Here is a 12,053-nt window from a genome sequence, read left to right on the forward strand (position 1 = left end):
TTTTGTTGTTATAAGCAAGAACCGATGCAAAAAATAAACAAATAAAAGAAAGAAACAAGCGTATTATCTACTTTTTTCATTTTACATCTAAACATAAGCATTCAAGTAAGAAAAACAAGTAGTAAAATGTAAAAATCACTTGTGTGTTTATTAAAAATAAATTAAAGCAGTTCAATCAAGCAGCGAGCGATTCCCTATTTTCTTTTATTATTTGATTAACATTAATGAGATAGACGGGCTATATTAAGACATTGTGTAATGCATGGATCTAATATGTTACACATCCAATGTTTCCCCAAAAGTTCCCCAAACGTTCACTTAAGATGTAACAGATTATGTTTGCGTGAATACTTAAATATATTTAGCCTACTGTAAATCTGTATGTGTATCGGATCACGCACACTTGTGATCCCAATACACACATACATACATACATATATATATATATATATATATACAGGTGTGTCTCAAAAAAATTTAATATTGTGAAAAAGTTCATTATTTTTTGTAACTTATTTCAAAAAGTGAAACTTTCATGTATTCTAAATTCATTACATGTAAAGTAAAACATTTCATTGTTTTAATTTAGATGATTAGAGCTTACAGCTCATGAAAGCCAGAAATCCATTATCTCAAAATATTAGTATATTTACATTTGAGTTGCATTAAATGACTATCCATACAGTATAAATTCTGGGTATCTCTTGTTCTTTGAAACCACAATAATGGGGAAGACTGCTGACTTGGCAATGATCCAGAAGACAATCATTGACACCCTCCACAAAGAGGGTAAGCCACAGAAGGTCATTACTCAGGTCACCATGCTCAGGTCACCATTACTAGGTCACCACGCTCAGACGTCTTCAGGAAAAGAGCTACCAAGCAACTTCTGAAACAGAAACGACGTCAGAAGCATCTAACCTGGGCTACGGAGAAAAAGAACTGGACTTTTGCACAGCGATCCAAAGTCATCTTTTCAGATAAAAGTAAATTTTGCATTTCATTTGGAAATCAAATTAATCGTTAACGCCCCCTTAGTGCCTCAGCAGTGCCACAGGCTGATCGCTGACACACCACACTGATGCTGGAGTTTGGGGTAAAGGAGTCCCGACCAAGTATTGAGTGCAAAAATAAAAATTTTAAAAGAAAGAAAATTAAAAATAAATCTTATTAAAATATATACATGTTAGATTTAGGAAAATAAAAGCTGTCTCTGTCTCTCTCTCTCTCTCTCTCTCTCTCTCGTCAGTCTTCTCAAGTATCCATTCCTCCTCTTAGTTGGGTGTGCCAGCTGAGATATAGCAAAACACACACAGGCGGGCCAGATGAGTTTGCAGCCCCTGCAAGTTGCTCTTTATACACATTACATTATGTCCATGATATCAAAATAAAAAAGGAGGTTTTACATAATGAAAAGTCTATTTTACAGCTATAAACCTGAAAAGAATTGTAACACAATGAAAGTGTATATTTAATATAAAAGGTAGTACAATAATTACTAAAATTATGTGTTTAAATACTTTATCATTTAAATAATTTAGGATTATTTGTTCCTACATTATACTGCTGAAAACTATTTTCTTGGGTTATAGGATGAAAATAATTCAACATTTCATACTGCTCCTACAAGCAAGCTTCATTTTCTTTAAGCAAACAATGCAGGTGAAATATGACCTGTGCACGTTCTCTGCGTTTTTCGTGAGATTTACCCATCAACAGAACTCTCTAAACAGATTATAAATAAGCACATGATCACACAGCATCAGACCGCCACTCCTCGCTCTAATCCGGCCCTCCGGGGATCGCTCAGGTACTGTGATGAAGTCATCTCTGGCTGAAGACCGGCTGTTGCCTGGGAAACAGAACTACAGTCATCCGGTCTGTCATCATATGACATCACACAGCTGCTGTCTGCTGCACTGAGAATGCAGAACGTCTGCTTTACGAAATGTCATTCGCCTCTCACATACATGATAAGTGCTATTTTGATGGCGCTAGTCGTCCCTGAGGAGGCAAATTTGCGTTTCGCAGACGTACAGTACTTCGTGATCTCAGCCAGGGTTATTATCATTAACTAAAACTAAAGCCATACAAGCATTCCATTACTTAAAATATATAATATAATATAATATATATTTATATATACATACACACACACACACACACACACACACATATATACCGTATTGACCTGAATATAAGACAATGTTTTTTTCTTGGAAATGCATCTGAAAAAACATGGTCGTCTTATATTCAGGGTGTAGATTTTTGACGTCAATAATACACCCACAACAATAGGTGGTGCCAAATACACGTAAAATGAGTGTGCCAAGACATACGTTTTGTTTTTTTGAACTTGAATAAAAGATTTTAATCGTGTGCCAAGAAATAAGTATGTACTGTATGCGTGTTGTAATGTTAGAACATCGCGAGTGAGAACAAAAGATAAAGAAAAGATTATAGTGGCATGAGTCGTGACTGTTATGTTAGCCTGATGGGACCAAAATTCCTCTGTAAGTGATTTTAAAACATAATACAGTATGCAGATTTGAAGACTACAATAAGATTTCACTTCTACTGTTAATTAAATTTTGCTAGGCTACTATAAGTTGGATAGCCTAATTGTTAGGCCTATATAATTCAGATGGGCTACCTGGCATTTTTATTGTTTATCAAAAAGTGTATATTTAAAACTGATTGGTGGTACATTTTACCAATATTTACCATACTTTCAAAACAAAAATTTAAATAGGAAAAATATGCAATATGAAACCGATTCAAGAAAAAACAATATTTGGTTTTCAAAAAGCCTTTTTCCAAAATTTACATCTTGAAAAGGGGGGTCGTCTTATAATCAGGGCCATCTTGTATTCGGGTCAATACGGTATATAAAACTTACTATTATTTTATTTCAGCTAGTTGCTAAGGTGCTCAGATGAAGCAGGGTTATTTATAATGAATTAAAACTAAAATTAAAACAATAAAAAAAATGTTTATTGCAGTAAATGTTAACTGACATGAAATAAAATGTGAAAAACTTCAAAACGTCAGATAGCTGCCAAGACAACATTCCTTATTCTGGTTTAGTTTAACTTGATTTACTAAAATAACAAACTACAAATGAAATTAAAATGAATACAAACTTTATGCATAAAAACCAAACTAAAATCACAGAAATACAGCAAAAATACTAAAACTAACTAAAATCAAATTGAAGATAGAAAATATAAAATAAAATCTAATTCAAGATATTAATAAAAATTATAGTAGTATCTCCGTGATACAGCAAAAGTACTAAAATAACAAAAACTTTATAGACATATTTAAATAAATAAATAAAACTTGACAAAAGCACAACAAAATGACTAAAACTTTTAACTAAAATTAAAATGAAAACAGAATGAATATATATTTAAGAATACATATAATTAAAAAAATTAACAATCACTGAAGTGCATCAATGATATTAAAATAATACTGATTTCTGCATCAAATGCATGATTAGCTTCAGCAGTTGGTAGAAACTGTAACTACAGCTATGAGACCACAATTTTGTAGTTTTATTTTTTTTTTGGGCAAGACTCTTAATAACGTCAAATACATTTATTGGTGACATCACATTTTGCGGCTCAGACGATTGGTTCAAAAACTAACCTCCAATCCTTTAGACTCTCTGAACAGTGCTACAGTCGGCCATTATTTTTATACATGTTTCTTATCATTGATTTTTCTCTCCTCAGAAAAAGTAGAGAGGTGGACGAAACACAAATGGGGCATGTCCCAAATCCCTTCCCAGAGTTGCTGCCATCCACTGTCTCTCTAGTGTCTGAGTGTCTGTTACCCTGGACCAAAAACAGTGCGACTCAGGTGAGGCATGCATGATTTACTCAAGCCACAGCTGTTCAGAAGAGCTGCCTCGCTGTCTGCAGCCTACTTAGGGAACATTATGGGACTGGTTTCTGACTGGAGAATAGATGCAGTTGGCTAAACGATGTTTCTTAAAAGGCTCCAACAGCTTTTATGTCTGTAATGTCTTAATATGCTGCCTACGTAGGCATCTTGGCTTTGGCACAAAGCCATAGTGTATCATATGGAAGCATGTATTTTTGTATGAGTGCATTGATTGGTTAAGCAGTTGGTTGGTTGACTGATTGATTGTCCCTGGTCTTGTTCTCATTTGGTAAAAAAAATCCAGAAGCCAAAACAAACTTTCATCACTTTCTCATTTCATTGCTCCAACGTCTTAGTTTCATTCCCAGTGAGTAACTACAGTACGAATGCTTAGATGGAGGTAATATTTCAGTGTAAATCCACTAGTAAGACTAACTCTAAAAATACAGCATACAAACAGATGCAGACTGATAAGCAGGCAGACTGTGTAAACCTCCCCAGAGCGCTAATGACGTATGCTGGAGTCACAGAAATGTTGAACCAGTTTAGCTGGAATGGAAATGAACTGGGACGGGGAATGAAATCGCTGTGTCAGCTTTCTGAATCTGTCCATTTTTGGATGTAGTTTCTAATCCAGTATGAAAACAAGGGAAAGGCATGGCAAAGGGCAACGTAGACATCTTTAACAACACTTATAATTAGAGAAGGAATGCACTTGATGTACATTGACAGACTTTGATTTGTCAGCTTGACAGAATTGTGCCTGAAATACTTTTAAAAACATAATAGTGTAGTTTAAATGTTATGGTTTTATTTGGGCCAGATGGATGGATGGACAGATGGATGGGCGGATGAATGAATGGACGAATGGATGGACGAATGAATGGACGAATGGATGGATGAATGGATGGATGGATGGATGGATGAATGGATGAATGAACGGATGGATGGATGAATGAACAGATGGATGGATTGATGGATAGACGAATGGAAAAATGGATAATTGGACGCATGCATTGATCCATGGACGAAAGGATGGATGGATTAGTTGGCTGAAGTTCTATGTTGAGTTTGGTTGATGAAGCTTTTGTATTAATTACAATCATAATATTTCAATAGAAGTCAATGGGATTTTAGAGATATCTGGTCCTTTACTAGCGAAAAACCCCTATGTCTGATCAATTAGAAAATATACAGAGTCAGAACAGGCTGAAGAGCTGTGTCGAATTTGGTACATGTGGCTTAAAAGTCATGTTGTGTCAATCACGTTTACTCACTGCCTCCGAAACTTTCGTCCGTCATAAAAAAATTCGGATCGGGTTTGATTTTCTGCGTTTTCGCATCTGTAGCATGTATTTTGTTAGGAAAGGATGAGGAATACGAAAAAACGCACGCAAAAATTTCAGACTCAGTGTGCAATGGCCTATAGTGTTTAGTAAAAAAACTGTGATTTTTTTTATTTTTTTTTGAGTATATAATTTCTTACATTAAACATTATGAATCTAAAAGGCTACAAATAAAGCTGTTTGGTTGAAATGATAACTACTAATTTCAGGAAAAAATGTGTAAATGTTGAGATATCTCTAATACGTTGTAAGTTGTTATAATGTCTTCTTTCTATTTTAGCACTAACTGTGAAGAGCTTTAATTGTTTTGTATGAGATTATTTCGGTGCATTATGTGTAATGAAAGCTGAGAGCCGTATATGAGATGCATCCTCACAGCGAGTTTGCTCCAGAACTTATATGGCCAATGCAATCTGCTTACATTGCTGATTTGGGAAAACCAAGACCCCTGTGGATCTTATTATATGACAAATATATGTTATGAACGGCCATCCGGAACAGCTTTGACCTGCAGCAAAATCTGCAAATTACAGCATATTGAAATATGCCGTCATAATGTGGCTTTGCAGTTTGCCATTATGGGGGCCTTCATTATATTTGAGGTTGGCAGTAATGATCCCTCTCGTATTATATCTGAGGCTAGCAATTAGGGCTGCAGTATATGAGCGAAATGGAGGGAAACCAGGGGGGGGGGGGTGGAAGTGTCACTAAAACTTTTTGCTGTGCTAGTTTGTGCAGTTTGCCGAGGATAGATGATGACCCAGACTGTGTCTGCCATAAAAGACGGTCCAGGGCTGGGCGGCGACGTTAATTACCATCAGATTTTGCGCGTGTGCACGTCAGAAAGGCTTGTTCACCCCGCAGGCTGAAATTACAGACCATCGATCATAGAGCAGGCCAATATTTAGCAACATTAGTTTGCCGGTGGTCAAATTTGCCAATTTAGCAAAGCCTGTGATCAAAACTATATATATATATAAAACTATATATATATATACATACAATTAAATATAATACAGTATTTATCATTATTATTATTTTAATGATTTATGTGAATATAATTTTAATATTAAATAAAAAATATATAACAAATATTATTGCTGTAATGCTTTATTTATATTAATATAATTAATATAAAATAGTAGATGACTATATACAGTACACATGTGTGTTTTTTTAACTTAACTGTTTTGGTAATTGTGCGATTCACAGATATTGCAGATTATCAGGATGTGTTTTGTTCCCTAGAACATCGTCTAAAGAGCTTGATTGTGCCGAACTCCTCTTTTTGGGGAGTGAAGTGTCCTCTCAAGATACAATCCAGGTCTTGTTACCTGATTCTTTCTTATACACGCCTCAGGCTGCACTTCACTGCATCAGCCGCTGATTGCAATTCTCCAATGCCTGGCCTGTCATTGTTTGAGTGCGCTGATGGGATTATGGGGGATTTGTTTAGTTTTGGATGATTTAGGGGAGCAGGGAATACTTAAGCTTCAGCTGTGACAGCGAAACGCCTCTTCGGTGACCTCCTGAGCTCTTGTTGGTGTATTTGACCCTATGCTAAGCACCGCCTTTAAGATCTTACTGAGCAATTGTACCTTGGGAACTGTTGCCTTTTATGCTCTTTTATTACTTGGATTGATTCTTTTCATACAAGTTTTTATTCTTTTTTTAAAATGCAAGTGTTTATAATAAATGTATCATATTTCATACTCTCATATGTTACACACAATCTACTACATTCCTTCTGTCATCTGATTGAGTTTATACTGTTTTAGCAAGTAAAAGGCCTTTTAGTATAATATACAATTACACAACTCATGTTTTTGTTGTGAAATCTTTACTGATTATATAAACATAAGAATAACTTTTATATGGTTAGTAGTATTTAAAAGTGAACACTTGCTGGACTGATGCAACTTTGGTTTACTTGATTATCAATATATCGATATGATCATCAGGCTTTTGAGGAACGTTTATGTTACTGTGTACTTCAATAGTTTCTTTAAAGAAAAATGTTGGATAAAATGTTTTGGAATGTCAAAAGACTAATATCAAGCACATTTGATGGAACTCAGTCTTATGTGATGTTTTTTAGTAATTTATAGTAATCGAAGGGGCAGGGCTTAGCGAAAGGTCAGTTCCTGTGCAGGATTGTGTCCCGGGGTGCTTTGATTGGCAGGTCTTTTTGAGACGTTGCTCCAAGCGGGACAAAAGGAGAATGTTAGTGCGCACAACTGTTTGTCTGACAGCATGTCTGAGTCACACGGTCAGCATGCAGAAAGCAGTGACATCATCGCCCTGCCCTGCCCTGCCCCCAGCCCAGATGAATAGATGTGGAGCGCTTGAGTAAAGTGTTGCATCATTGTCCCGGCCGCCCCTTCACCCCACAACGCTAATGATTCCTCTTGTCTGTGTTGGAGTATTGGTTTTTAGATTTGGAGACACTGAAAGTAATTGTGAGAGATTTTATTTCTTTCCTTTGTTGCTTGTGAAGCGTCAGTCATGTGTGTGATTTCATGGTTATTTGGAATGATTATTTGAATCAATTCTCAGAACCCTGATTCAATGATTTGATGTCATCCTTTGGAATGTTTATGGAAATTTTACAGTACATGGCATTTTCAAAATACGCTAGACTGTGAAAGTAAAATGTGACCCTGGACCACAAAACCAGTCATAAGTGTCAATTTTTTTCATCTGAAGGCTGAATATATAAGCTTTCCATTGATGTATGGTTTGTTATGGTAGGACAATATTTAGCCGAGATACAAATATTTGAAAATCTGGAATCTGAGGGTGCAAAAAAATCTAAAATCTGATAAAATCACCTGTAAAGTTGTCCAAATGAAGTTCTTAGCAATGCATATTACTAATCAAAAATTAAGTTTTAATATATTTATGGTAGGAAATTTACAAAATATCTTCATGGAACATGATCTTTACTTAATATCCTAATGATTTTTGGCATAAAACAAAAATCTATCATTTTGACCCATACAATGTATTGTTGGCTATTGCTACAAATATACCCCAGCGACTTAAGACTGGTTTTGTGCTCCATGGTCACAAATATCATTTATTGTGTATATCTGTCAAAAACAATGTATTTTAACTTTTTAGTTCTTGCATTAAACATTTTAAATCAAATTCGCTACCAAAAACTGTTTTAATAAACATAGTTACTAATTTTAGAAAAAAATGTAAACATTGAAATCTCTTCAGAAGTTCTTTTTTAGCACTAACTGTGAGGAGCTTTAGTTTTTTGTAATTTTGTAAATTCAGTTCCTGATGTTAATAGGGCCTTTCGCACCGCTTTAGTTCCAGAACTAAAAGTACAGTACTAAAGTACTGGGACGATTTTGTGCAAACTATTTCTCAGTACCATTTAAAGGGTTGCATTCGCACCGACAGTGGGTACTAAGAAGTGACGTAAGCCAGTCGACAGCGATGTCATTTGCACGTGGTGTTCAACAAAGAAGAACAATGTTAACAACAGGAGGATGAAGGATGCTGTGATCGGAGCTGTGTTTTTGTTGTGTCTCGCGGGTTTCACAATAATGGACATGGAATTTCGACGTATACGTCAAGCAATTGAAAGAACGGAAAGGAGGACTAAGAATCTCCAATGACAATTTGCAGTGTTACATTTCATTGAGGCTGATTGAAGCACAAAACGCTGTAGACAAAGTCTTCAGGTAAATGCCGTTTATAAATGCTCTCAGTTTTATACAATGTTTACACAGTATATGTTTGCACAGTGTTTTAAATCAATGCGGGTGAGGGCGTTTTTGTGCGCGTTTAGCCAATCAGCGTACACTTATGTCACGGATAGTTCCTAGAACTGTTTTAGACCCTACTCTGAAGTAGGAGCTAATTTAGTTCCTCCAAACGGAGTTCCAAGACATTTGCAAATATGATTAAAAGATGAATGAGACAAAACTACTGAATGTCTCATTTTATTATTAGCCGTTTCAACACATAGATGTTTTACCAAATAAAAAGAACAGCACTTTTAGAGTTCATCCCACTCATTGATGTGAGCATAAGTATTGGGACAGTTGAACATAAGGCAGATATAAAAGATTAAAAGCTATTATTTAGTTGCAGATCCACAATCACAGCAGTGAGTCTGTGACCCATAGACATCACCAGACTCTTGGTCTCATCCTTTGAAATACTTTTCCCAGCCTTTAATGCAGCCAATTCCAATTGTTGCTTGTTTTGGGGAGTTTCTGCCTTTACTCTCCTCTCCAGCTGGTGAAATTCATGTTCAATCAGATTTAAATCTGGAGATTGACTTGGGCAATCTAAGACTTTCCATTTCTTTGCCCTTATATATTCCTTGACTTAACTGGCAGGGTGTTTTGGGTCATTGTCCTGATGCAATATGAAGCACTTCCCAATGAATCTGGTGGCATTTTCTTGAATATTGGTAGGCAAGATGGTTTTGTACCCTTCCAAATTCATTCTGCTACTGTCATCATTTTACATTTATTCATTTAGCTGACGCTTTTATCCAAAGCAACTTACAATTGCTATATATGTCAGAGGTCGCACGCCTCTGGAGCAACTAGGGGTTAAGTGTCTTGCTCAGGGACACATTGGTGTCTCACAGTGGATTCGAACCCGGGTCTCTCACACCAAAGGCATGTGTCTTATCCACTAAGTCATCAGTAAAGTTGAGAGGGCCTGTTCCAGAGACAGCCATGCATGCCCATGCCATGACACCACCTTCACCGTGCTTTACAGATGAGGCTGTATGCTTGGGATCATTTGCAGTTCCCTTTTTTTCTCCACATTTTTGCTTTCCCATCACTTAGATAAAAGGTTCATCTTTGTCTCATCGGTCCATAAACACAGTTCCAAAACTCTTCCGGCTCACCTTTGTGCTTTTTTGCAAACTCTAATCTTGCCTTTCTATTTTTGGTGCTGGTCAGAGGTTTGCATCTTGCTGTGTAGCATCTGTAATTCTGTGTCAAAGTCTCCTGAGGACAGTAGATTGTCAGAGCATCACCCCAGCTTTCTGGAAGTTGTTGGTGATTTTAAAGACATGTTTTTTAGGGTTCATTTTCACAGCAACTACAGTTGTTTTCTCAGCCGATCAGGTCGTTGTTGGTTGCTGGTGTCGCTGGTGGTTGCCAAACTCTTGATTTCTCCATGCCCTTTGTTTTTGCTAGAGCTCTAATTGACTTCCTCTTTTCTTTTAGCATCCAAATTGCTTGCTTTTCTCTCAAAGTCAGCTCCCTCATCTTCATCCTGGTTTGTGTGTGTCATCATCGAATGCAAGATTCAGAATACAGAAGTAATGGATATAACTGATACGACACATTCCCTGCTTTTAATATCTGAAGAATGAATGCAACAGGACACAGCTGATCACTTAGAAAGACCCGTGAGGCAACTGCTCCAATACTTATGCTCACATCAGATAGAGGGATGAACTCTAAAAGTGCTGAACTTCTTAGCTGGTAAAACATGTATGTGTTGAATCACCCAATAATAAAATGTGACATTATGTAGTTTTGTCTCATATTCATCTTTTAATCATATTTGTAAATGTCTTGACTCCACAGCCAACAGAGCAATTTGTCTTTTGGAGGGCACTGTATATATATCAGGGCTCCAAACTGCGACTAAAATGGTCGCATTTGCGACCAAAAATATTAATTTGCGAGTGAAGTTTTTGCTGAGGTCGCCACTGGCGACTATATATAATTTGCATGAAAGGACTTTTTTCTTGATTGTTTTGCGCTCACATCTTTTGTTATGTTCACGTATTAAACTTACATAAGACGGTGCGCATCAAAGTTTGGAAAAGAGTTTCAAACAGTCCTCGTCTCTGCCGCACACAGTCTGCTGAACGCAGTGAGAGAGACCTGAAAGGGCCTGTTTACACCTGGTCACTTCATGCATTTTCTCTGATCGGATATCTATATGATTTGTTAAAACGTTTCCCCATTTACACTTGGCCACATAAATGTGTCTTCGCAAAACGGATATAAATCCATTCTTCAATTCCCGCTTCATATGCAAATATAACGGAGTTCACGTCAATGAAAGCAATGGATAATTTTATTAATTATCAGCTAATTTCAATATCACAGACCGCGATAAGAGAGCGCGCGGCATCAGCACTGGAAAGATAGGCTAGTCTCGCTACTTTTAATGAAGAAGATTGTGTTGAGCGTCTGCGACTTACTTTCAGGTTCATTCAGTTTGCGCGTCGCTTGCTGAAGAAATACTCCGCTACTCATCCGCAGTGATGCTTGTTGCATTGCGCTGTCATATCTGACTATAACATGCCATATAGCCTATAAAACGCTCTCACACGTCTATTATTTTAATATTATGGGAGGAGTAAAATTACCATATGTGGTTTCAACAACCAGATGCATTTACACTTGTCCAGTTTCGCCCAGACCACCTCCTGAAGTACTTTGAGCGATTGGATTTATATCCGTCTCGAATGCGTTTCGGACAGCTTTGTGCTGTCTTACTTTTTAATAAACAAAGTATCAGCTTTAAAATGCTACGAAATTCAAATGATGCGGTTTGGGTGCTCTTTAATGCGGACCACAAGCGCACACTTTGGGTAATATAAACACCAGTACCCCGCGTCCACACGGTCCGTGTATGCGTCCGGATCGCGCGAGCGGAGAGTATCGCACTTAATGCTCAGGCACGATCTCTTTAGCACCTCAGTTAAAGCAGCAAGTGAACCCATTATATATTTCCATTTACTACTATAGTATGAAATGAACATGATCAAAAGGTAGGCAATAAGAAAGCCTATACTGGCTTACTGAACTTACT

At 36.8% G+C, this 12,053-nt stretch overlaps 1 protein-coding gene across 1 annotated transcript in view; it reads left to right on the top strand.

Moving 5' to 3' along the window:
* Positions 1–12,053, top strand: part of LOC306876007 (growth factor receptor-bound protein 14-like) — a 60,335-nt gene that overhangs the window by 1,885 nt on the left and 46,397 nt on the right. Inside the window, exon 2 of the mRNA XM_079426893.1 lies at positions 3,741–3,867. Coding sequence (XP_079283019.1) covers positions 3,741–3,867 — 127 coding nt within the window. The remainder of the gene's footprint in view (positions 1–3,740; positions 3,868–12,053) is intronic.

This window comes from Barbus barbus (genome assembly GCF_936440315.1).
Source record: "Barbus barbus genome assembly, chromosome: 10".
NCBI lineage: Eukaryota > Metazoa > Chordata > Actinopteri > Cypriniformes > Cyprinidae > Barbus > Barbus barbus.